Raw genomic sequence first — 27,293 nt, 5'->3', positions numbered from 1 at the left:
AGAATATTTCGTTAGACAGGGGTGGCGAGTAAAATGGGCCAACAAGGCCTGAGTGCTCAGAAGCTGTACCTTCTCCCCCACCACACACACACAATAGTGCGATTTCCACCAAACTTGGTAGGACAATGCTCCTGATATAACCTAAATTACTGCACAATTTCGTGTTGCTAGGACGAACTTAAGGGGGGTTTTGCAGTCAATTGCTAAAAATTATAGTAATACACTATTATTAACTTTATTTGAAAAGATATCGGTATGGAGGGTATTTCGGAGCCTAGGCACCATATAGTGGCCGTCTTTTGATTTCTTTCCGATTTTTCGATTGGGTAATTTCTGAAAATGGGCCCGTTTAAGAGATGATCAGTTTCGACCTCTGCAATCCCAACCTTTCCAACAAAACTAAAACCGGCTTCGGAAAATACTAATCCAAACCTTTCATTTGATACCCCACATGACTATATTTCGTGAAAAACAAATGTAATCCCTCCTTTTCCATGTAAGGGGGTCCTCCCTTAAATTCAACGTAAAAGGACCTAACTCGCTGTATTCACAGTTTTCACCTTTCCATCAAATTTGGTGTCAACCGTTATAATCGTCACCGAGAAAAATGCGTGTGACGGACAAACAGACAGACATAGATGAAATGTTCTTGGAAGAGCGGGGGAAACAGAAGCTTGTGCTAATCCCAAAGCCAAATAAACTTTTTTAGTGATCCTCCGTTTTATAGACTTATACGTCTGCTAAACGGCATCGGCAAACTTTTCGAACGGGTTATCTTTAATAGGCTTGTACCAATCACAGAAAAGGAGAGTGGTCTCGCAGATAGGCAGTTCGGATTCCGAAAGGCAAGAGTCAATGCCATCGGTGACGGAAATGGCGGAAAAAGCAATGGAGGCCAATAAATCTTGCGCGGTATTACCGTCGACGTGAGGAATGCCTTTAATACAGCAAAATGGAGCAAAATAATGCGGCTTTAGCCAAATTGGGCGCTCCCAAATACCTGGTGCATATAGTCATGGAATTTCTCCGGGAGAGGATATTGTGTTACGATTCGGACGATGGACCTAAGGCGTATACAACAACCTGCGGCGTTCCACAAGGATCAGTCCTCGGTCCTCTCCTGTTGATAATAATGTATGACGGAATTTTAAAGTTGCAACTGCCCAAAGGAGTGGCAATCATTGGCTTCGCAGACGATATCGGAGTGATTATCGTGGCACAAGATATCGATAAGATCGAACGACGCAATTTTTGAAATCAGGTCTTGGCTAGAGGAAACTGATCTGACACTGAGATAGTTTTAAGTACCAAACGAAGAAAGCAAACGTCGATAAAGATCAGGATTGGTGAACAGATCATACAGTCGCAGCCAACGCTAAATACCTAGAAGTTATGGTTGACCAAAGACTGAAATTCAAGTCCCATTTTGAAAATTTAGCAATCAAAGCTTCCGGAGTGGCTACATTGTTGGCAAGAATGTTACCAAATATAGGTGGTCCTAGGCAAAGCCGTCGGCTCCTGATCTCGAGAGTAGTCAGCTCCATCTTTGACATCTTGGCGAAAGAGGGTCTATGACCCATCATATGCAATCGGCGAGTCCTATATTTATAGTCGGCAATTGGCACGAAGTGAATCTATTTTGGAATGGCCAAAAAGATGGGATGATTCACCTAAAGGATTTCGAACACACAGGATTATTCCAGATATCTCTAAATGGATCAAAGGAAGGTATGGTGAGGTTAGTTACCACCTAACTCAGTTCTTAAGCGGACACTGAGGGTACCGCTTCGGGCGTGACGAATCACATGCAACTGAGATGCTTCTTCTTCGCAGGTTGTTTCTGACTCTAGACATTAACACTTTAGGTAAGCTTTTGAAAGAAGGCAACATAAGAATCCTGCAGGACTCCACTTACTTGGGATTGGGATTTAAAAGCCTCGAGATTGCATCCAGATCAGGCATTCGATAGAGCCAAATGGCGAAACCGATCACGACGAGCCGACCCCGCTTGTGAACGGGACAAAGGCTGAAGAAAAAGAAGAAGAAGCGGCGAATAAACTTGTACCATCTTTAGAGAGCGTCATATTTGGGGGGAGGGGGCCTTGGGTTCATGGATATTTGTGATTGTTTCACTGTTGTGAGCTTTATCATTTGCCAGAATTAAATGCTATGGTATTGAAAATGACACATAGTCTCAGTGAATATCACTTGGACAGAAAACAACAATAACATTGTTCCGCAAAGGAGTGATTGGTATTTGACGGACTTTCATAAATGATTCAACTTATTTCCGCAACAAGAGATAGAACAATTTCAGGTCCTAGGTCTACGGGACGCTTTCCCAATACGTTCAGTTACCAAGGAGAAACTAAGGAAGATCGGCGGATGCATTGAGGCAAAACACCTCCTAGATCGGATAGGACTTTGAAGGAACTTCACCAGCACTTTTAAATAGTGTATGGTAGGAGAAGTAGCTTCCACTCACTGGAAAAGAGTTTGATTTTGTTAACAAAATCCAAGTCGGATGTCCCTGGTTTTTTAGTTTGGGTAATCGAAAAATCTCTTGGAAAAAAAGTGTTTATCATTTGTAGACCAGGGAATCCTTAAGGGTCCGTATTGTGACTTTTTTCTATTGAACCATGTACCGTAGAAAGCAGCAAGGACTAGCTCATAATAGACATGATGTCTAGCATGGAGAAACCGAGGCGAGTGGCGTGAATCCGGTTGACTTCTAATTATGCTGAAATTACTTTTGAGACAACATCGAGTGAGGTAGTTTCTGTCGTCGTTAGAATGATCCTTATAGATCGTCTAACGATTGAGATGCATTTTCTTTACGAGAGAAGGAGAACAAATCCATCTGGTGTGCCTACGTATGCCCGACCAGTAGAAAGGAAGAAGAAATTTTACAGTAGATGGTGACAACGGTGCGACAATGTATTGAGAAATGGATCGAACGAAAGCACGGAAAAGTGAATCACTATCTGACAATCCTTAAGGATCTCGGTAATTACGGAAAGTATTTAGCTTTGAGCCGGGAAAGTTTCCCGAGTCTACCGAATAGCTACACCCGAGGAGTTATAATCACACATATTCTAAGCGCGAGGGACGAATATAAGCACAAAAGTCCTGCGAATGGCGAAGTTTGAAGAAGACGAATGCTTTAATAGAGGTTATTCAACGCGTAGAAATTACATAACGCGGACAACAATCAGGATAGGAATAGGATAGGATATTTTGAGTTGAGTCTTATAGAAGGAGCGAAAGACGAAACCAAGGAATCTATAAGTTTGATTGAAGACATTGACATAATGTTGTTAAATCGAGCTTACTGTCAGACATCAGGTCCTTATATCCCCACTGTTAAAGGCTGACCATCAAGGTAGTAAACAAATGGGATATTTCAACATAACAAATAACATTCGCTTACCCTATGTGATAGAATCTAAACTGGATTAAAGGTTACTAGTGCCTGGTGCAGGAAGGTGGAACTGCGGATCAACCCAACCAAAACCACCATAGTACCATTCACTAGGAGGCGTAAGCTGGATCACCTAAAAGCCATAACATTACATGATATGGAGGTGAAACGAGAAACAGAGGTCAAATATTTGGGAATCACGCTAGACCAAAAATTACTCTGGAAGACACATGTCGGAAACACTTGTCGGAAAGCCACGAGGGCTCTGATGACTTGCAGATCCATAGCAGGAAAAAAAATGGGGTTGCAGCCCGAAGATACTACTTTGGATATATACTGCAATAGTAAGACCAATGATTACCTATGGAGCGGTAATCTGGGCAGAAAGAACCCAACTCAGCACACAAGCCAGGGAATTACATAAGCTCCAAAGGCTGACTTGCGTGTGTATCAGTGGGGCAATGAGGACATACCCAACGGCATCCCTGGAGGTCCTTCTGGGATTAACCCCTCTCCATCTGCACATACAGATGCAGGCAAGGAGATCAATATTCAGGATGGCCGGTAGCATGAGTGAGGCGGGGAGCTGCCTAAATCGAAGGAAGATTGATATCCTTTCTAGGCGGTATCCCGAATTACTGATACCGAGGGACAACATGACAACGAGGTTTCACTTCGATAAGAAGTTTGAAACACGTTGGAGTAACAAGGCAAACTGGGAGAGCGTGGCTGCGACATACGGCTTAAACCAGCAACTGATTACTTGGTACACTGACGGATCCCTCACAGCAGAGGGAGCGGGTGCCGGTGTCATTGGTCCAAGGAAAATGTACTTTGAGCCAATGGGCAGGTACACTAGCATATTCCAGGCGGAAATTTACGCCATAGACAAATGTGCCTCTTTTAACCTGCAAAGGAACTACAGGGGGCAGAACATAGCTATTCTCACCGATAGCCAAGCAGCGATCAAGGCACTTAGGTCCAACCAGGTGAACTCTAAACTGGTATGGGAATGCCTTGAGAGACTGAATACACTCGGCTCGTCCAACAAGGTCTGGATACTTTGGGTTCCAGGCCATGCTGGGCTGGAAGGCAATGAGGCAGCGGATGAACTAGCCAAGAAGGGAACAGGGATGCCTTTACACGGGCCAGAACCCTTCTGTGGAATCGGAAACGGTTTCATGGCTATAAATCCAAGAAACGAAGAGAAATGGTTGAGGGAACTATATTGGGCGGGCCTACCAGGGATGGAGCAGTCCAGGGTGATAATTGGGGGATACGAACCCATGCGCACAAAGGATTGCTTAAACCTCACCAAAAAGAACCTTCGAATCATAGTGGGAATTCTCACTGGTCATTGTCGGCTGAACTACAACCTAGGGAAGCTAGGGATATCTACGGACGTTGCCTGCAGGTTCTGTGAGGAGGAGGACGAAACATCTATGCACGTCCTGGGACAGTGTCCGGCACTTGTGCAAAGTAGGTCGATACATCTAGGAGAACACTTAATACCAGATACAAAGCTGAAACTTCTGAAAGTGGGGAACATACTAAAGTTCCTAACGGTTACAGGTCTGCTTGAGATACTATGATCAACAGGTACACTATAACCAGTAAAAGGGGCACAATAGTTCTTCAAGGACGCGGTGCGACTTTCCCTTAACAGAATAATAATAACATTCGTTTACATTAGTAAGAATTTAAGGAGGGGCGTTAAAGCGTGGAAGACGAGGTGCGGGGTGGGAGACCAGTCGAAGTGGGGAGTTATGCGAATGCGCAGCCTGTGCGCGCCCTAACCCGTGAAGATCGGCGTCTAGCAGTTCGAATGTGGGCCTCGGAACTGGGTATGAACCGTGAAACAATCAGACAAATTTTAACAGGCGATTTCGGGATGAAAAAGTTGTGCGCAAAGAGGGTTCCAAAGAACCTTTTTGAGGAATAAAAGCAGCATCGAATGGCCATCGCAGAAGACTGTTTGGAACAAGTGGAAAATGATCCCATGCTGCTTGATCGAGTTATTACAGGCGATGAGAGCTGGTTTTTCTAATATGAACCGGAAACCAAACGCCAAAGCTCACAATGGTTGTCTCCGCACGCCACCACCCGAAGAAAGCTCGTATGAACAAGTCGAAGGTGAAAGGCTAAACCGTAAATCAAGTCTACTATCACCAAGTACTCGAAAGATTGCGAAAACAAGCCAACAGGTGCGACCAGGCATCGCTGGTACCTGGATCCTTCCTCATGACAACGCGCCGTGCCACACCGCCCTCAACGTGTCCCAGTATTTAGCCTCTAAAGGGATCACCGTGATGCAAATGCCGCCTTATTCGCCAGATATGTCACCCTGTGACTTTTTTTGTTCCCTAGAACAAAATCGGGGGTCAAAGAAACCAATTTTGAGTCAATTACGGACATTCAAGCGGCCGTGACGAAGGTACTCGCGGACATCCCAGTCGAAGCGTTCCAGAAATGTTACGAAGAGTGGGAAACGCGCTGGAATCGCTGTATAGTTGCCCAAGGGGACTACTTTGAAGGGGATGGCAGAGTTGTAGAATAATTTTTAAATATACGGTTTTTATGGAATCAGTCTCGTTACTTAATTGTCTAACCTCGTATCTGAAGATGATAACATACTATAAGACGTAATTTGTCGTACCTATCGGACTATCGGCAACTTCAAAGGACAGTGTTATTCTTTGATAAAAGCAGAACTTCCGTATATCAAAACCTAGTATAATTTGAACAGAAAGAAATAGTTCTGCGCGCATTTTTAGATATTGAAGATGCGTAAAGAAGTCAGAAACGCTTGTGCATTAACAGAATCCTAGAAAATAGACAAATAGAAATATCGAAACGTCCCAATTTACGAAGAAATTCAAGCCCAACCAGTCGAATTCTAGACTGTTATGGAAATGACTTTAACAATTAAATACGCTTGGGGACTAGGTGCTCTAGGTTCTGGGCAATGAGGCAGAGGATGAACTAGTCAGGCAAGGAGCAATGATGACCCCTTTATGGACTAGAATTCTTCAGAGGAAACAGGAAGTTGTTTATGACACTCGGGAAGGAAGAGGGGCATCTGGGGAACCACACTGAGTAAACATACCAGGAATGGAGTAGTAAAATTATCCTGGGCTGATAGTGTTGATTATTTGAAGCAAAGTGCTCGTAGAATTTCGTGAACCTCGTCAGGAAAAGGCTTAGGATCATAGAGAGAATACTCGATGGTCACTGCAGGTAGGGACACCTGAGAGCATTGTTTGCAGATTCTATGAGAGGAGCAATAACATTTCCGTATATTTTGTGGAGAAATTTTTAGGACTTGTGCAACGGAGGAAGCATCTACCATTTCTGACGGTTATAAGATGCGCTATAACCATCAAAAGAAACAGTAGTTCTTCAGGACACAGTGGAAACTCCCTTCATACTATTATTACTGATTTGGACAGAATTAGACCAAGATCTGCCTTTTTCTGAGTTTGACAAAACGGAGCTTTCTTTAATGGTTGCAAGCTGTGTTAGTGTTACATGAAAGATGCATTCTTCGGGAATTCACAACCTGTCACAGGACCTGTCAAAGAACCCTTTGAGAACTCGGAGATTAAAAAATATGAAACAGGAATCAAAAGCATTTGGTCGTACTAACAACAAAGCAAATTGAACGAGACCCTGAGGGACTAATCACTAGTGTTCAACGATACGCTCAAAAGCAGATTTCCCATAAAATCTAAATACGTACAATCTATCTATCTTTTAAGGATATTGAAAAATCAACTTACCTGAAATTCGAGAACCATTTGACTAGTTGCGCGGTATTGTTCTTGTTGAATTTGATGTCCGGGAAGTACATCTTGAGAACAGCCGAGCTTGGGTACCGTACCCAGAAGAACATCAGTTTCGCCTTTCGCAGATGCATCGGAGTCAATGTCGACGAGTTCACCGCAGTTAAGGAAACGTACTGCATATTTTGTCGGCTAAGTATGAAAGAATTGAATTGTATTTGGTTTATTCGGATCCGCGAGCGTGCTAAGTACTTAATTGCATTAAACTTTCTCAAGCCCAGCAAATAACAAATAACTGAGGCCATGATGGCCCGACTAAGACGAGATTGAGAAATTCCGGGGTGAGTTCGCATGCATGTCCTCTTGCTAGACACTTTTCTGGGTTCTACTCGCTCTACCATGCACAACGTCATTGCGAGCCTAAGACTGCTTGAAATCAAAATCAGGAATCTCTACAAGTGAAAGACTTCATCGATTGTGTCTCCGATTAGCGAAGAAAAATGGAAGAAGGTGCCCGTAAGTCGATTAATCGTGTCGAGTAGAAAACTACAGACGAAAAGGGATGCAATCGGAAATATTAAATGACAGCAAAGCCAAGTCAACAGGGGAGCTAAGGCATAGTAAAAACGTAGACACCCAAGTTGTACGCTCGTTTCAATCAAATGGTAATAATCATCATTAATTCAGGCGGAAAAGTATCGAATGGGCGCTAGAAGAATGCACCGCGGCAACACTTGCGGGAGTTCCCACAAAACTTGCCAAGAAATCGGATGCAGGGCGTAAGGGAGCTGCCCAATGGGTGGTAAGATTGCTACATTAAGCTAAGAAAGTTAAATGCAATGCGATTCAAATAGGGCCAGGTCAGGAAATAATAGATTCCAGAAGTTCTCCCCTCGTATCAAGCAAGCAAACTTTTCCAGGTGCGCACTAATCATGTGTTGGCTGTCATTATAGAATGTGGAATACCCTCGCGGTCATGGATTATTACCCTCAGCTATGTAGGGTGGTATTCAAGCAGGAAATTCTTACAGGCAATTTAGGAACCTCAACATGGAGAGTACACCTCGGAACCAACCTCAGGTTTGCATACCGCACACCCAAATAAATATAATTCTTTCTAAGAAATCGTCACAACGTACTTTTGCTTGTTTGAAAAGGATATAGTAGGTTGAATCCCGTCAAAGGATATGTCCCCGGAGTTGCAATCAGAATTGCGATCCGTTGTATCCATGGCTGCTCGCAGGTGTCCATAGTCTGGTGATCCGCTGTGATGGGCGGCGGCTAGGAGGGCAGGATGTAGCATTGTTTGTGGATGAGGTAGTGGTGGTGAATCCCTGGAGTCCATCATCCCACATAGTCCGGGCGGACTCGATGACATCTTCATGTGATGCAGCTGCGAAGGTTGCGGAGCATGGGGGCCGTGGGGCCCGTGCGGACCGTGTGACGTAAAAAACGGACTGTATGGTGAGAAGACCTGCGACTCATGTAACGATGGGTTCGGTATCGCGACAGTTGTGGGCAGCGATACAGGCATCATTGCTTGCGGTGGTGGCGGGTGGTAGGATGACCGCGGTGACGGAGTGTCTGCCGGCGTGCTCGCCGAAGGGACTCCGCTAACCTGCTGGCTGTTGAATTTCGCGTGGCTGCTGGTCGAGCTCATTTGCTGTTGCTGCTGCTCCATATGATTTGCAGGCGGTGGGCCAATGCCGTCTTGGGCTAGGATTCGACTAACCGTTCGTGGGGTTATCCGTGTGTCCGTGACCTTATGCCGCTTCTTCTTGGGCGTCACAACCAAACTGAGTGCCTCGTTCTGCTCCTGGTTTTGATCTCGAGGCTCAGGCATGCAGAAAGGGTTCACCTGGTTCGTGTGTCCCCCCAGGGCGTTCATCGAGTTGTAGAGGGCCGCGGCGGCGACTGCGTTCATTGACTGTGGTGGTTTCGGTGCCTGAAACATTGCCGCTGAGGGCGAAGGTCGGACATGAGGAGGAATACTGAGAGAGCTTAGATTACTAGTGTTATTACTATCGCTTGGGCCTGGGCCGTTCACGTGCATCGGCAATCCCATTGGAGGGAAGGCGCTGCCGTTCAGTCGCTGCCCATTGTTTTGATTGCTTAGCATAGGGTTTGAAGGATGGCTTACACTACTGTTTGCTTGACTACTGCCATTATTTACTGCTTGACCATTACCTGACTGACTGTTAGTTGCGTTCGGGCCGACGTTGTTGCTGCCAGTGCAGCTCCCGCTGACGTTATTCCCGCCACTCGATCGATCGGCCACCTTTATCCTGGGCGATTTTCGGTCGAGGAGTTGAGACGCCATCAGCAAGTCCTTATTCAACTGCTCTGCCGCTGCTGCGGCCGCTTCCGACTGTTTGCCCAGATATCGGCGCTGATGCACGAATCTTGTTACTATTGAGTCCACCAGCGTCGATAGCGATGCCGTTATCTCAGATTTCAGAATGTCGGCCAGCCCCTCGAGATCAGAACCGGACATAGGACCCACGGAATTTGTACTCGAACGAATAATGTTAAATTTTTCGGATAGATCCGATTGTACTGTTGATAGTTTGGTCATTGGTGACTGCCGCATGGATTGCTGGGATGACGACTGGCTGGAATGATGATGGACTGGTCCGCCTGGCTGAACGCTTTCGCTCGTTTGCTGCTGAGGAGGCGGTTGCGGTTGGGGCGGTTGCGGCGGCTGCTGTGGTTGGCTAGTTTGAGCGGGGGATTGTAGCAGCTGTGGCGGCGGCGGCGGTGGTGGTTGTGCTTGGTGCTGCTGCTGCTGTTGCTGCTGCGTCTGGTGGTGCATTTGCTGCTGTTGCTGTTGTTGTTGTTGCTGCTGCTGCTGGTGCTGCTGCTGTTGTTGAAGGTGTTGCTGCTGGTGATGATGGTGCTGCTGTTGCTGGCGTTCATGGTGCTCCGCAGCTTCTTTGGCCATGCGAGCCTCTTGCTCTAGAAAGAATTTCTGGCCTAGATACATGGCGGCAGCATTGCTGATTGCATGGTGAGACATGTGGGGATTTTGCATACCGTGATCGCTACCCAGTCCGCCGTGGTGCATGTGTTGCAGCAGAGGGTGTGCTCCGTTGAAGGACTGCGACATGTGATGGTGCGGTCCCAGTGGGTTCCGCATCTTTGTTGACATCATTTTGCTCATCATCTGCGATAGCATATTGGGAGCGTTGTTAGTTTTCGTTGTGAGCTCCTTGAGGGGCGACACCATCGGTGACGGTCGCTCCGGTTGTGACTTTTCAATTGTGGGGGAGTTGGTGTTGTCGTCCTGATCAGCATCTTGCTCGATTATATCGCTTCCCGTGTCGTCGATTTCCTGGCACTCCGACTCCTGCTCCATCCGCGAGCACAATTGCACATATTTCTGTTGCATCTCAGCCAACTGCTCCTGCATCGATCGCAACTGTGACTTAAGGGCGTTCTTCTCGTCGCGCTTCTGCTGGATCTGAGGCGACTCGATCTCCTCCTCCTCGTCCTCGTCCATCATCAATCCGTGTAAGTTCAATCCAAGGTTAAGGTTTAATCCTGCGGCCACGGCCGCGTAACGCTCAGCCGCGCTGTTGTCGTGCTGCTGTGGTTGATACAATTTCCGTTTCTTGCATCCATTCACTTGCGGCTGCGAGGACAGGGAGGGGCTAGATCGCATCGTGGAGACTATGTTTTCGACGCGGGCCCGTTTCATGTCCAGCGCAACGGGCTCCTTGCCGCCACCTAAGCCTCCCGCGCCGCCTTGCATCAGCGGCGACGATCTATCCAACTCCTTGTCCAGGTTCATTTCCGCCTCCAACAGCTCCTCCTTCATCTGCACATCGTCCGCCCCCGTCGAGTCGGGGGATCCTAGCGTTTCCAAATCTGAGTGCGAGTTATTCAGCCCCATCATTTCGTCGTCCTCGTCCAGAAGTTCGTCGCGCTCCTTCTTCGTCGTCACAACCCCCATCCGATCCGAGTGCAAATCATCCCCGTCGTTCTCGGAATTATTCCCGTCCGTAACTTCGCCGGCGCCGCCAGCCAAACCAGCCGCGCTCACACCACCCACTTCGTCACTGGCCTTGTGCTGCTGCTGCTGCTGGCCCTTGGCAGCGCCCTTCACTCCCACACTCGCGTTCACGCTATTCACTTTAGTCGCACCCGCGATCATCTCGTTCTTAACGTCTTGTTGCGCGCAATTCACACTGTTGCCCGAGTTATTGTTGCTATTCACAGTACTTGTGTTATTGTTATTATTGCTATTCGTATTGTTATTATTTTTGCTAATGCTATTATTGTTATCCGGCGAGCTGTGTGCGGCTGCGGCCGCGGCTGAGCGCAGCTCGTGGTCCAGCGCCATCAACTGCTCCTTCTTGCCCTGCAGGATGTTGCGCAGCATGTGGTGCGCGAGCTCGTTCTGCTGCTGCTGCTGCTGCGTCTGCGACTGTGGCGGCGTGCTGCCGCCCCCGTCCGTCTCCACGCCGCTGCTGCTCGTCCTTCGCCTTATCACCGGCGACGAATTGTTCGAGGATGCCGCGGACTCGAAGCCCAGCTTGCCGCTTCCGCTTCCACCTGTCGAATTGGCCGAGTTGGCGCCCACCGCCACCGTGCCCGCTAGCGCCCCGCCGTCCGTGCTGGAGGCGGACTCCATCGAGAGCATACTCTCCGGCCCCGAGGAGGCGTCCTGCGCCGACTTCACTTGTCTCCCGAATAGCTCGTTGAGCATCTTGGCCGACCCGAACCCGTTTGGACCGAACAAGCCGCCGAAATGCTGCTGGCTCTGGCTTAAAAGCGCCCCGTACAGTCCACCACTCATGAAGGATGGTCTCGAACTGAAGTTGGGAATCGACGAATAACTGTTCCTTGGTTCGCCCGCGTCTACGCGCTGTCTGGTGCGTTTAGTTTTCTTGCTGTTCAGTAGCTTGTCTCCGTACAACCCAAAACACTCTGCTGTGTCCTCCTCTGATGACATCATAAGAAACCCAACACTTTATTGGCCTGCGGACCGCAAAAGGTGGGAGAAACCGCCCCCTCCCCGTCGCTGCGCGTCTCTCCCTATCTCTTCCGAATGTTGCTCGACACACACCAGTAAGAACAAATCCTCGGCTGCACGCGCTCGCCGTGCATCCGCCAAGATGTTGCCGTGTCTCGACCGTCTTCGACTCGGCCCAAGTGCTGCCGCGCCGTCGACTGCGCTCCCTTCGCAGCAATGTTGCTTGCGTCTTATCTTCCGCTCGCCGCCCCGTCCCGCTCTCTTCTTTCTAACTCTTCCCCTACTGCAACTTGTGGATTGCCACTTCGCTCGCACTCGGCGTGTTGCTCGCCGCGCCACGTAGAGCCGACGATGTCCGACGGCCGCCGTTCCCCGGCTCGCTCCCAGATGCGATGTTGATACCGAAAATGTTGACAATGCGACGGCCACCACGACGGCACCACGAACCGACTCACTTCTCACTCTCTCGCCGATTTAACCCAGCCTTAAAATTCCCCTTCCATCGCAACGCAGACCTGAAAGCAAAAAGAAACGGAAACGGACATTAGCCAAACTTATAAACACTCACTTGGTCTTGTTCTTATTTGTTGGGGTTTCTTGGGAGGGGGCCGGCGCGCGAGTGTGTTGGGCTGCAAGTCGCCGCACACAGCCACGAGCACGCGATGGGGCGGCCGGCCTGGCCCAGGTGGGCTGTGGTGTGGATTGACGTGTGCCGGTGGGGACCGGCAGCGCTTTACGATTTTCGTCGCTTGTCTACCTGTCGACGAGGCCGCCCGCGGCCCCACAGCGCCCTGACTTTTTCACTTTTGCCATTAGCAAACAATTACTGGATGCAAATGAGCGAACGTGTGGTGGTGTTAATTATTTTATTGGCATCTCTTTGAGATTTCTTTGAATGGTTTGTTTACGTTGGCGTTGGCGGCTCCTGGAGCCTCGCTGGCGCAGCCGGGGGTGCGCGCCCAACGTGCGGCGTGCATGTGTGTCCGGGTTTGTTATGGGCAGCCGGGAACGTCCTGCCACGGTCGCTTTGAAGCAGGAATGAACGACATATGAGCATAGGTGGTGGGTAACGTTCAGAAGGAGCTTCCATGATCTCGGTGCCGTGGACCTCAGGTGGATTAGAGCCCTTTCAAGGGAATTATCAGAGCCAAATAGCTATCGGGAGTACATTGCTCCACTTCCACGTCAGAAGGGTTTCTATGCTTTGTGAAAATCCAAGGACATATACACAGTCAGCGACGAAATAAATGCTTCACTGATCGTCCTAGCAGCCTTGAGAAAGTCTCTTGGTGAAGAGCGAACTGCGAGTCACACTGGGTGTCCTCAAAGCCGTCGAAAGCTCCCTCCCGGTGTGGATGGGGTGAATTGAGCCTAGCTTCGTCAAGGTGGTAATTGTGACGTGTATCAGGAGTCAGTCCCTTCGGGACCCTGGTCGGGTAGTGTGCATTGAAGCGGTATTAGTAGACCGCATTGCTCCGAGCGTGGGTTCCGGGATCAGCTAAGCGTAGGTCAGGCCTTTAGAGGCTGGAGTAGGGGCTTTGTCCCCGAGGGTACATCTGTTCCCATCGGAAACAAAGATACAAAAAAAAAACATAAAAAAAAATCGATGAAATGTGAAAGAAGGAGGAAAGGCTGCATGCGCTTGACTTGTAGCACGAAAATGCGTCGCTCACCATAACGACCAGTGAAAGAGACAACGATAGCTGAAACACCCGATCTGACACTGGGAGGTCCACATAAAGAGGAAGCCTTACAAAGTGACGCGGCTGCTGGTTTGGGGACGACAACCCCATAAGCCTGCAGTGCCCCTGGTCCGGAAAAAGCCCAGTCAAAATCGCTAGTCCTGAGCAGGTCGATTTGGACAAGGAACTAAGTGGAACTGCAGTCAACTGTCCTAGCCAGAGCCGGAGAGGAAAGGCTGATCAGCAAATCCGCGATAGTGATGAAGCGTATGCGGTCGTCAAGGTACCTCCAGAAGAACGTCAGCAAATGTGTCAAAAACGGGCTGATGGAACTGGAGGAACTACTGAACCGCAACTCCTTCTATAGGCGAACATGAACAGCAGCAGAAGACGCGTGAAAAGCAGAAACAGCCATACTTTCCACTGAAAACACTGTAAACGCCAAACGGATGGCAGATATCCTACTGCAAAGCGAACCGCTGAAAAGCGGAAAGAGGAAGACACGCCTGAAGTAGTAGTTTCTAGGACCCAAAAAAAAAGGAGACCAAGAGGGACAAAAAGAAAGAACACGCTATGCCATCAGCAATAAGGCTAAAAATAGGAAACCAGTAACAGAAAAGACGAGGAAACAAAGCAGGACTACATCCTCAGCACTTCTCATTAAGACGACGGAAAACAAGACATTTGCGGTACTCTTCAGTGGAACCCGCTACAAGATGAAACCTAAAGACAATGGAGCAGAAGTCTCGTTCATACTGAAAACGAAGGCTGGTAGAGTCCTGGTTGAATTAGGCCCGAAGACAACTAGCAAGAGTACGTTCTGCGAAGCGGGGAACAGGACAAAAGGCACTTGTTTCCAAGTATAAATCCTATCTTGTCTCTAGAAATCCGAGATCCTGACGTGTTTCGCAGAAAAAGGTCGAAGTGGAAGAGGCCATAAAGTCTGAAAGTCCAGAGGTCGCCAATGCTCGGATAGGTATCACTTTTGTACTCGAAACCAAAAACCCGTTGTGGTGGAAGGCCGCGAGTAGGAGGGGGAGCGAGAAAGCTCTTTAACAGCAGGAAAATTACAATTGGATGGGTAATAAACTACTGACGAATTCGGTTAACCACCATCAAGTGCTCCAGGTGTCTGTATTATGAACGATTATCAACAACTTGAAAGAGAACCGTTTGGAGGACAGCATGGCGCAGATGCTGCCAGGTAGGTCACTAGGCAAAGGCCTCCAACGAAGGTAAAAACTGCGCTCTCTGCAAGGATCGTGGCGAGTCTGCGGGTTCGGAGCTTTGTCCAGTCTTGATAGCAGAACTGAAAACGGCCAGAATGCAACTAGCATAATCCGCATCCTAAAAATTAACATGCACCGGAGTGCAACCGCTCACGGGCTGCTAGCATAGTTCACTGCGGAAGTAAAAGCTGATCTAGTGCTAATCAGCGAACAAATACAGGAACAAGGACCCGGTTTCAGGGCATCTTGACTTAGCGGGTGACGCTGCTATCTGGGCTCGGGACGACTGAATGGTTTTACTTGGATTCGGTATTTACCTATCGCCAAATGAGAAAATGCCGGACTTTCGGCGATGGTTTGTTACTCTGGAGGACGCCGTTTCAGGCATGGAGGGACGAATCCTTGTATGCAGTGACTTTAGTGCTAGGGTCTGTTAATGGGGCATGATTAACTCAGATGCGTAGTGCTCAAAGGACCTCCCCCCTTACATTCCCGAGTCTGGCTAGCACAGAGACGTGCAAGCGCCTGTCGACCGAGCGCTCCGATGCAGCTTCAGTATCACGGCCAATTCTGGCAACTTTTTAAGTTTTTCAGATAGCTCTTCCCACTAGGTCGTTTTCGGCCACTCAGGATGGTCGTTTGGTCATCCTATTTTTATTTAGTTTCATTACCATTTTCCGGACATCCCATACGGATTGATATCAACCATGCGGAAGGCGTGAAGGACTGCCACTTTTTACAGTGAAAGAGCTCGAAGAAACAGTTTTGACCATGAACAATAAGAAGATGCCAACTCCTGATGGAATCCCGTTTTTTTGGTCTACAAACTGGTGTTTCGTCAACGATTAGACTCTCTGCTCGAGACGTTCAAGGCTTGTCTGAAGGAAGGCATTTTTCTTTGTCGCTGAAAGAATCCTGAGCTGCCATCTGCATACCTGCCGCTGTGTATGCTTCACAGGATCGCTAGAAAAGCTCATCAAAAGTGGACTGATTGAAGCGATTCGTGCTGTTGGGGGCTTATCCCCAAGGCACTTCGGGGTCAATACAGGGGGATCTACGGTGGATGCTGCTATGGAGATCATGAATGCGGTTTATCGAGCCGAGGCACATAGCCTACGGTTAGTGCTCCTCATAGCACTTGATGTCCTCCAGGTGGACGAATATACTATGCACATTGGAAAACTCATTCGATGTGCCGAGCTATCTCTTTTGGAGTTCGAAAGAATACTTGAGAGACCGCTTTCAGCTCTATGAGATGCTAGGGAGACAGAGGTGGATGGAGATTACATCGGGAGTAAGACAGGGATCCATCTTACGGCGGGCTTTGGAACGCTTTCTACCATAGACATGCCAGAAGAATCGCCGCTGGTCAGTTACGTAGAGAGTCAGAGTCTGTGCAAGTAATAAGCCTGAGCAGCGAGACAAATACAAAACAAACACAGACACCCATGACGACTTCGATTCCAACTCAGAGCAGCGAGATTGGGAGACTGACGCTCTATACCCTCAACCATCGCGCAACTCCTATCGTCGGTAAAAGCAATTTGCTAACTTGAAGGCTTCCAAAGTCGCGAGGGTAGGAGGATTAACCTGAAGTAATGTGTCAAACCGTTCCCTGACTAGTTCTCGTATGACAAGAAGGTACTTAGTTGGTAGTCTAACAGCGTACCGTTGAAGGAGATCAATAAAACCTAGTGGTAGCAACTTTTAGTGCTGCTGTATTATGGTCAAGGTGTCGATCCTGAGAAGATCGTTTCAAAAGTGCTACACAAACTGTTTTGTCGATGACGATCACAAAACCTCAACCGAAGAATCTTACTGTTATTGTGTAATCTTAGCAAACGATAGAAATGGCATCTGCGAATGCCTAGGATGCCGTGATGTCTAAAGATGACTGATTCGGTTGACCATTCTCGCGAAGCCTAGGGAATGAAAGATATGACGACCAGGAAGACTACGAGGATCAACTGACGCTAGTGCTAGTGTCGGTTTTTCTCTATGAAGATCATTGAGCAGGCAATATGACAATTTCTTCGCATTTCGAAAAATGGGCAACGTGCGCTGACACATCGGGGTCATTGTTGACACTACATGAAATAAATTTTAGCGTTAATTAATAAAACAGTATCTAAGTCACTGCAGATATCAAGATTGAGAATGGGATTGGAAGCTGTACTTTCTTTGCTGAGCATAAAGCTCGGAGGGTTACCTCGTTAATCTCTGGGTTCAAAGCCCTAGTGGGCATATATACATATTTTTATTCGTCTTTGTGTTTGTCTCGCTGCGGTGAGCTTATCACTTGCGCAGTTAGAGCAAACACGGGCAAATTGGGAAACAGTGGAGGTCATCAGTAAAATAATAATAATAGGGGCCCAATTTATATCCTTGGGGAACACTAGAGGAAGTAGGGAAAGAACGGAATAGGCAACTATTGCAAAATACTGTGCATGATCGATTAGATAGCCTATTTCGTTGTGTATTATATTTGAGGGAATGGAATCGATAAGGAATGAGGTCAGCACTTTTTGTGGCATTTGGCTATTTCCAGGTTCCAGTAGATGAGATTACGCTTCTCCAAATATGCTCATTTACGCATGGAAGGTTCACATGCTCGCTATATTTTTTATTTTAAATTTCCATTAAACTCAGCATTCTAAAGCAAAACCATTAGAAATGTATCAACATCAAGTGTTTTTTTTTCACTTCAGCTTAGGGCTTATTGCTCTGAATCGCTTACCGACCATGATATCTCCAGATAGCCGGATGATCACTATACGTGTAATTTTCACTGGCATATCATTGTAGCCGATTGATATACGAGTTACTCCAGAAAGTGAGGCTCACAATAGAACCTAGTTTGGAAAAGAAATCAAGGACCAGTTCTCAGAAATTAAGCATCCGAAAAAAATCATAATAATAAGGCTAGAGGCCTCGATACTATTATCGAATTGAAATTAAACACCGTCTCCGTCACTAGTAGCGGTTTTTATTTTGCAAATACCGATATTTCGGGAACAAGTTGTTTTCTTCTTCAGTACCGGCTGTTTACCGGGTTATGTCAATGAAAATCTTATGAAAAAGGACGAGCTGGTTTTCTATATATGAATTTAGTCTAAAAGTTCCGGGTTTTGTGGTAATCCCCTGTCTGTCTGTTCCCAGGCTTCTGTCCAGATTTAGTAGGGTACTTTTTTGTACCTGCTTTAGTATCTTTACGTTGTTGATATCTAGATGGTGTCCTTTGTTTACAATATGTTTGGCCACTATGGATTTGGTAGCCTCTTTGTCTTTTTTCTTCGCTGTTTATGCTTCCCTGAGATGTTTAGTTAATCCTGTAGTAACCACACTTTTAGTTCGTCCGACGTAAACTTTTGGCCATTCAGAACAAGATACCTTATAAATTCCACTTATTTCGGACAACTATTTTGGATCTTTCTCGTACGACAGGCTTGCTTTTGAGTGGGAGGGCCTGCTAAACCCTGTTGTAAGTATACTGAATTTTTTTGAAGATTCATCGTGGTTTATGTGCCACAGAAGAGTAATTTTTGTGTGAAACAAAACCTTATTTAAATCGATTCAATGTCTGCCTGTCGGTTACACCGGATTTATTCCGAAACGGCTGAACCTATTACCACGCAATTTGGCGAGAGTTTAACTAAAATAGTCCATTTTTTTTGTAAACCACAATTTTTAGGTACGCCGGAGCATAGACTAGGTTTTTACAATCAATACTCGATAGATGTAATAATTAGACTTTATTAATTTTAATGAATGAGTTTAAATTAATTAAAAACTGCACCGCGTGATAACCGACTATCCAAACGTTAGAGGCAGAAGAGAATAATCTCCCTTCATGTGTTTCTTTCTGCCCCTAACTCATGGCACACTTTCCTCGCTAGTCCTCCACTCCCGTGGCGAGCTCTACAAAGTGGAAAGTTCCGCGCCATCTATTTGTTCGCATTCGCAACATTCGAAATAAATTTTGAATGCTGCGAATCCTGCCGCGCCACATCACTCCGCCCCCAGATGAAACCTAGGGGTTTCGGCGGCTGATCCCGGAACTTCGTTCACCGTCAATCCACAAAGCGGACACGACGCTGCTTCGGGGCGCACACGGGTTTCAGCCTGGACAGAGAGACCGCCTTTTTGTGTCCACCGATCTTGAGCTGGAAGAAATGTTCTCCCCGCTCGAGAACGCGGTACGGGCCCTCATATGGAGGCTGCAGCGGCTTCCGGACGGCATCCATCCTGACCAGAACGTGCGTGCACGTGTCCAGTTCCTTAGGCGAACAGGCAGGTGTGGACGAGTGTCGGGTGGGTGGTTTGGCTTTTATGCGTCGGAGATTGTCCCTCAGCAGACGCACCAACCCCGACTCGGTGACACCCGATCTCTTGTCGAAGACCGGATCGCTTGGGAGTCTCGGGTTCTCCCCGTATACCAGCTCCGCGGGGCTGGCAGCAAATTCCTCTCGGCGGGTTGTACGTAGGCCGAGTAGGACGAGAGGCAAGACTTGGGTCCAGGACGGATCGTCGCGCGCCATAATGGCGGCTTTCAGCGTCCGGTGCCAACGTTCTAGCATTCCATTGGATTGCGAGTGGTATGCAGTAGTCTCCTAACTCCGAGAAAAGTGTGGACTCAAATTGCATTCCCTGGTCAGTGATGCCCACTGCAGGGATGCCAAAGCGAGGTATCCACTCTCGACGGAAGGCTTCGGCACAAGATTGCGCCGTAATGTCTTTCAGAGATATTGCCTCAGGTCACCGCGTAAACCTGTCGATGATTGTGAGACAATACCTATAACCGTGCGAGTCTCGCAAAGGCCCTACTATGTCGAGGTGTATTGTGTGGAACCGCTTGGTAAGGCGGGGGAATGAGCCCACTTCTTTCTTTACATGCCTGGAGACTTTACACTTCTGGCATGCGATGCACTCTCTGGCCCAGAAATTGACATCCTTGTTCATGGAGGGCCAGAAGTATTTATCGGTGACTAACCGATTTGTTGTCCTGATGCCTGGATGCGCTAAGTCGTGAACTGCGTGGAACACTTCCTTGCGAAAGGTGGCCGGAATGTATGGCCGAGGTCCCTTTTCCGAGTCTTCGCAGCAGAGAGAGAGGTTTGAGCCGAAGATGGGCAACTCCCGAAATTTGTATTTCGGGTTGGATTTGAGGCTCTGAAGTGCTGCGTCATCCTCCTGTGCCTTGACAATAGCCGAGATATCGAGTGACGCGGGGATGTTAACCTCGGAGACACGAGACAAAACGTCAGCGACTATGTTGTCCTTGCCGGACACGTGCTGGATGTCTGACGTGAACTGGCTTATAAAGCTCAGGTGACGAAGCTGACGAGGAGACGCGTTGTTGGGCTTCTGTTTCAAAGCATACGTGAGAGGCTTATGGTCCGTGAACACTGTGAACGGCCTGCCTTCTAGGGAGAAACGGAAGTATTTGATGCTCAAGTACGCGGCGAGCAGTTCGCGATCGTAGGTACTGTAGTTCCATTGAGCGGGGTTCAACCGCTTCGAGAAGAAGCTCAACGGCTGCCAAACTTGATCCACTTTTTGGTGAAAGGCAGCACCTACTGCAATGTCAGAGGTATCAACAAAAACGGCTAGGGTTGCATCTTGCAGAGGGAATGCCAAGAGTGTAGCGTCGGCCAATTGTTGACGGGATTTGTCAAACGCGCGGATAGCCTCTTCAGACCACACGATCTCTCGTGTGTCCTTAGTTTTGGGGCCAGACAAGTACGCGTTCAAAATGGACTGGTGATGGGCGACCTTGGGCAGGAAACGACGATAGAAGTTTAGCATGCGCCAGAACCTGAGGAGGTTCTCCTTCATTGTCTTTAGACGCGGGAAGCTTGTTATCGCTTGCACCTTGTCTGGGTCGGGCTGTATTCCTTCAGGGGAAATGAAATAGCCGAGGAATCTCACCTGTTTTTGGAGAAATTTGTATTTCTCAACGTTTAGGACTAACCCGGCCTCAAGGAGACGTTGAAAAATGCACTCGAGATGGGCAAAGTGCTCAGACTCAGTGGAAGAAGCGACCAAAACATCATCCAAATATACGAAACAGAAATCAAGGTTTCGCAGGACTGAGTGAAAGAACCTTTGAAAGGTTTGCGCCGCATTGGACAATCCGAAAGACATTCGGGTGAACTCGAAGAGTCCAAAGGGTGTACATATTGCCGTCTTTGGAATGTCTTCAGGAGCTACTGGGATTTTGTGATAAGCCTTGGTTAAGTCCAAGGTCGAAAAGATGCGGCAATTCGCGAGGTGATGTGCAAAGTCGTGGATGAGTGGAGATGGATATCGGTCAGGAACAGTCTGTGTATTTAGCCTTCTGTAATCCCCACATGGGCGCCATTCGCCGTTTGGCTTAGGGACCATATGCAGTGGGGAAGACCAACAGCTGTTTGAGGGCCTGCAGATACCCTGTTGAACGAGTTGTTCAAACTCTTTCCGTGCAATAGCCAGTTTCTGGGGTGGTAGAGGTCGCACCTTCGAGAAGATCGGGGAACCAGTAGTGATAATGTGGTGCTGCACATTGTGCTTCACTGGTTTGGAGAGACTACACTCGGTAGTAATCTGGCTGAACTTTTGGAGAAGTGCCCGAACACGAGAGTCGGTAATGTCTTCTAAAAGAACGGAAAGATTATTGCCTAGGTGAGATACCATTTGTCCCGACGAATTAAGGTTGGTCGTGGGGTCTATAAGGGACTTATTTTGCAAGCAATCCAGCAATCCATAGTGACACAGGAAGTCTGCGCCTAGTATGGGGAAGCTGACATCCGCCAGGATGAAACGCCACGAAAACGTCCTACGCAAGCCAAGACTCACGTCCACTTGCCTATATTCGTATGTGTTTATGCGGGAGGAATTTGCTGCCGCCAGTTTGAGCGGTTGTGGGAAAAGTTGATGTTGGTCTGCGAATCTCTTTACATATAGCAACATTTTCTGTTGAGTTTAAGGGAAACTCCCCATTCATTCGAAAGGGGTCTGTAAATTTTTTTATAACAAAATATGGTCATATACGGTATCAAATGAAAGGACTTGATTAATACTTTTTTAAGGTGGCCTTATTTCAGTTATTGGATGAAACATAGGAGAGTAAGAGCTCAAAATGTAGGACCCGAAAAATGTATCAGGTCTCGCTCCTAGAACCTATCTCGGTCAAAACTTTATCTTCGGAGAAATAATAAAGAAAAGGTTATTCCAGTCGTTTTTTTCTTAGTAAAGCTTAGCTTCAATTAGATACAAAAATCCAGATGAAGGCGCCGCGCTACTATAGAAAACTTGTTCCGCCTCATCATGTTCATATTAACCGGCCGCATCCAACAAGAGCCACCACCTTTTAAGTTTCCACACACTATCCAACAATTTACAAAAAAAAACCCACAGGCATCATTGTCTCGTGCCCCTTTCTAAGGGATTCCCAAATTTTCTGAAAGATCTACAATTTCATTTCGTATGCCTTTAAACATTAACAACAACAACAATATCCCTAAGAAACTGCAACCGACCTAGGTTTACAGAAACGTCGCAAAGGGTGAGAAACTACTCCCGGGGTAGGCAACGGAACGAACGCAAAGGCAGAAGGCAATGCAGCCATCAATTTCGATATTGTTACCTTGTGCATGTGTACACCTGGACGATTTTTTTGTTGTTGGATTTGGCTCATCGTGCGTTGGATGTGGTTCGAAATACATACATATTTTCATGTGATATTCATTCTTCATATATACGAATCAAGGAGTCAGCTGTTGATTGTGCACCAATGCTCCTATAACACATTCAGATGGCACGGCTATCTGAAGACTGTCTGAGGGGTGAGGGCAAATGTGTTTGTTTACTATCAGGAATTTGTACACCTTTTCGCGCGACAGAAGTGTATTTTTGATGTGGTGCCATCAGCCTAGTAACTAAGATAGAAAATTCGAATGACAAACTTAGATACTGATGGGAAATGCTTACAAAATTTCAGATATTTTTACTTATTTAGTTTTCAATTTGCAGGCCAAAATCTGTACATTCTTAAGGACGAACGAAAATCAGTCCATTCACGAAAAACACCTTCAGTTTCAGTTTCAGAATTTCCCATGGAAAGAATAAGAGTAAATTTAAAATACTGCGGAAGTCCGGTCTGAAATTGACAATTTTTCATACAAAATTTCCTTCTTAATTTCATATAACTTTACACGTATCTTCGATTCATGCAAAGAAACATGGGAACTCGCTATCAATTTGTATCAAAATGCATATCGCACTCAGAGTTTCCGTCACTGAAGCGTTCCAATGCTTTGTTTCACGAAAAATATGGCATACGGTGCAGTAATTACGATATTAGGGGAGGTTAATGTAAAAGAATTGAATAGGGTGGAAACAAGACATGTTGGTTCTCTCTTTAATACATGTGTATATTTAGGTACGTCCACAGGTATGACGTTGGATGATAGTTCAGTTTAGACGAAATTTTCATAAGAAAGAAAATAGCTCGGTCAATAGTGTTTCATGGGTCGTAATTTCATGACATACAATAGTACAAAGAAAGCACCAATCACTCACATATCAATGCTCATATGCCTATTTTATGTTACTGTCAATCTGCCGAAAAAATTCATTGAAGCAGAAATAAGATCACTATTATGTCTGGTTGCAGTATCCAAGACTGCACATTAACGCACCAGTCGTCTCCAAGATCGAAATATGGAACTCCGGCCATAAAACGTCTGAAAACTTTCAAAGCGACAAGAAAATCAAGTGATCATAGGGTCTGATGGTGTAAGACTGATTCACCGTAACATCTATCTCTAACCGCGAAGCGCATTTCATTGTTTTTGTCTGTCGGCTAGCACTCAGAACCATTGAGGGCGGTACACAACACTGCGGTAGATTTTGGATTTGAGATGGTTGCTAATGTGTTGATAGCAAAGAAATCCACTTCATCCAAGTTGAAAATATAACAATGACAGAATATTAGAACTTGACAACGATATGAAAAATAAAAATGTATGAGTCGTGAAAGATTTCGTAAGAGGCTAAAGGCCACAGAGAAATCTTTGTAAAGGTAACCAAGGAAGTATCCTCGGTAACCGCGACAATATCAATAAAACATGAATGGAATAGTTTAAGAAACTGCTCAACGCAGTGAAAGTGCCAGTGAGAAGTTCAACTTTTACGAACCCGGAAGTTATAAACAACACACCAGTCGAACCTCCTTCTATAGAAGAGGTGAAAAAAGCCCTGCGCGACCAAAAACTGAACAAGGCCCCGTGATTTGATGGTATTCCAGCTGAACTATTACAAAGGAGTGAAAATTGCCTGAATAATCTCCCCCATAAACTTATTTTAAAAATTTGGACAAATGAAAAATTACTTGACGACTGGCGCAAAAGCGTAATTTGTCCTACGCACAAAAAAGGAGACATGTGACAACTACATAGGCATTTCATTCTTGTTCATGCTCCACAAGGCCCTGACGCAATTATCCAAACATTTACGGATAAACTAATTGATGAATACCAATGTGAATTTCGAAAAACTCCGCCATGCTATTAACATAGTATGCTGGTACCAAGCCCAGGTAAAGGAGGAGGGTTTGAGGCAACGTACTCTGTACTATCCTCAGCAAAACAAAAATAAAATGCTGAGATCAGGGAAAGAGATAAATAGAGTATAGTTGGAGTTATTCTACTATGCTAAATCCTACCTGCTCTCTTGGTGACAGGCCCCGCGACAGGTCGACCAAGAAAATGCATAGAATGTCGTTACAAACATGATGATCGGATTAAGTCACAGGCCTCGGAGAAATGCTAGGGCGTCCACCTCAGTCGACGCGGCAGGACGGGCCCCGGTCCTATCGAGAAATGGGCAAGGGTTCTTGACGCATGGACGACGTCAGGACGTAAGCAAGTTAGTCCGCACACAACGAACAAAACAAATACGTGTCTGCACGCTAAATGTTGGTACCCTAACTGGAAAGACCGAGGAACTCGCAAGAGCCCTTCGGATAAGGTGCATTGACATCTGCGCTCTGCAAGAAACCCGATGGTCTGGTTCCAAAAGCTGCGACATTGAACGCGAACGCGGTAAAAATGGCTACAAACTTCTCTATTTTGGTAACCCACACACTCAATATGATGTTGGCATTGCCATCTCAGAGGGTTTCCGTGACGCCATTAAAGAAGTCGAACGATTTGATGATCGGCTAATGAAGCTCACCATTATATCAGCTGATCGCACTATTCACTTCTTCACCGCGTATGCACCACAGACAGGTCGACCTGATGCCGAGAAAGATGCCTTCTGGCAACTTCTCGATGAAAAGACTTGTCACGTGCCTGACGATTACATAATCATTGCCGGCGACCTTAATGGTCATGTGGGTGAAAAGGCAGACGGTAACAGGTGCCATGGGGGAAAGGGGTTCGGAGCGCGCAATGAAGGTGGCGAGCGTATAATCGATTTTGCGGACACCCATCACCTTGTACTTATGAATACATGGTTCATCAAACGATTGTCTCATCTTCCCACATTTTATAGTGGAAACAATAAAACGCAAATCGACTATATTCTCATAAGACGCCAACATTTTACCACTGTCACTGATTGCAAAGTCGTTCCCTATGAGACCATCGCACCTCAACATCGGCTGTTGATTGCCGTCCTGCGAATTAAGCAACCGATAAAACGTCGTGAGGAACGCACTGGCCCGCCGCGCATTAAATGGTGGCGATTTGGTGAGAAGAATGAAGAAACGGTCTCACTCATACGATTGCTAACCATTACGAATGTGGAAGAATCATGGAACCAAATGAAAGACACGATCCACAAAGCGGCCTCTGCAACCCTCGGGGTCACCAAGCCGGGTAAGCGGTACATCAACCGAGATACTTGGCTTTGGAATGATGATGTTGAAATGAAGGTCCGTGAAAAGAAACGCCTCTACCACAAATTTCTTGACGATCAAACGCCTGCTAATTGGCAAATTTATAAGAATGCCAACCGGGAAGCAAAGAAAGCGGTCGCTGTCACCCGAGCAAACCATTTCAAAAATCTTTACGATAAACTGGACACTCGGGATGGCGAGAGAGATCTGTATCGACTTGCTAAAAGCCGTGATGAACGCACACAGGATATCGAACACTTCTGTTGTATTAATGACAAGAACGGTACTTTGCTTACCAACCGTCGAGCCGCAACGGATAGATGGCGAGAATACTTCGAGCAGATTTCAACTGAAGAATTTGCTCATCCTCCACTTCCACAATCATTGCCGACATTTGGAGGAGTTCCACCAGTCAGCGCAACTGAAGTCGAGGAGGCAATAAAACAAATGAAATCGGGGAAAGCAACAGGACCTGACGACATCGCATGTGAGCTCTGGAAAGCGAAGAGCTGGGACCCAACACTGTGGCTCAGTGAATTCTTTAACCGGGTTATTCAGGAAGGAAGAACACCATCTGACTGGCAAGAAAGTACCACTGTTCCAATATGGAAAAAGAAAGGTAGCCCAGCAGAATGTTCAAATTACCGTCCGATCCGGTTACTTTCCCATACCATGAAGATTTTTGAACGCATTCTTGACAACCGTATTCACGAAATCGTTGAAATAACCGTGAATCAAGCCGGATTTGTCAAGAACTGCGGAACTACTGACGCAATATACGCTGCGCGGTTACTCATGGAGAAACACCGTGAGAAGCATCGCCCCCTTTAGATTGCCTTTCTGGATCTAGAGAAAGCGTTTGACCGTGTACCACACGAACTCATCTGGTATGCTTTACGACAACACTTCGTGCCAGAAGAACTCGTGCGCTGGGTTCAATTGCTCTACCACGATCCGAAAAGTAAAGTTCGAAGTATGGCGGGTGTATCAAAACCGCTTCGTGTCTCTGTTGGAGTTCATCAAGGAAGTGCCCTCTCACCACTCCTCTTTGTCCTTGTTATGGACACCGTCACACGGGATATCCAACGTCCAGCGCCCTACACACTGCTTTATGCAGATGATGTTTTCCTAGCATCTGATAGCAAAAATGATCTCGAGCAACTTGTTCAAAATGGAATGATCGCCTCATGCAACACGGTCTCAGATTGAATTTAAACAAAACTGAATTTTTGACGACCGATCCCCATGAAACAGGCACAATTACTTTCAGCGGCAGTGATCTGCCCAGAACTGAGCGATTTAAATACTTCGGGTCAACGCTA

At 46.8% G+C, this 27,293-nt stretch overlaps 1 protein-coding gene across 8 annotated transcripts in view; it reads right to left on the bottom strand.

Annotated features, from left to right (window-relative positions):
- The window catches only part of LOC119658752 (homeobox protein prospero-like), a 227,168-nt gene that overhangs the window by 38,517 nt on the left and 161,358 nt on the right, over nt 1-27,293 (bottom strand). For 2 of the 8 annotated variants that reach the window (XM_038066436.1, XM_038066437.1), the window contains exons 3-4: nt 8,343-12,693; nt 7,201-7,395 (exon numbers count right to left, since the gene is read on the bottom strand). In XM_038066436.1, the coding sequence (XP_037922364.1) occupies nt 7,201-7,395; nt 8,343-12,160 (4,013 nt within the window). In that variant the 5' untranslated portion in view covers nt 12,161-12,693. Of the gene's footprint in view, nt 1-7,200; nt 7,396-8,342; nt 12,989-27,293 lie in introns of those variants that run through there. The other 6 variants (XM_038066440.1, XM_038066441.1, XM_038066442.1 and 3 more) reach the window with 5 other exon arrangements.

This window comes from Hermetia illucens, chromosome 6 (assembly GCF_905115235.1).
Source record: "Hermetia illucens chromosome 6, iHerIll2.2.curated.20191125, whole genome shotgun sequence".
Lineage (NCBI taxonomy): Eukaryota > Metazoa > Arthropoda > Insecta > Diptera > Stratiomyidae > Hermetia > Hermetia illucens.
The sequence above is the reverse complement of the archived record's forward strand: the minus strand, read 5'-3'. Positions and strand labels throughout refer to the sequence as shown.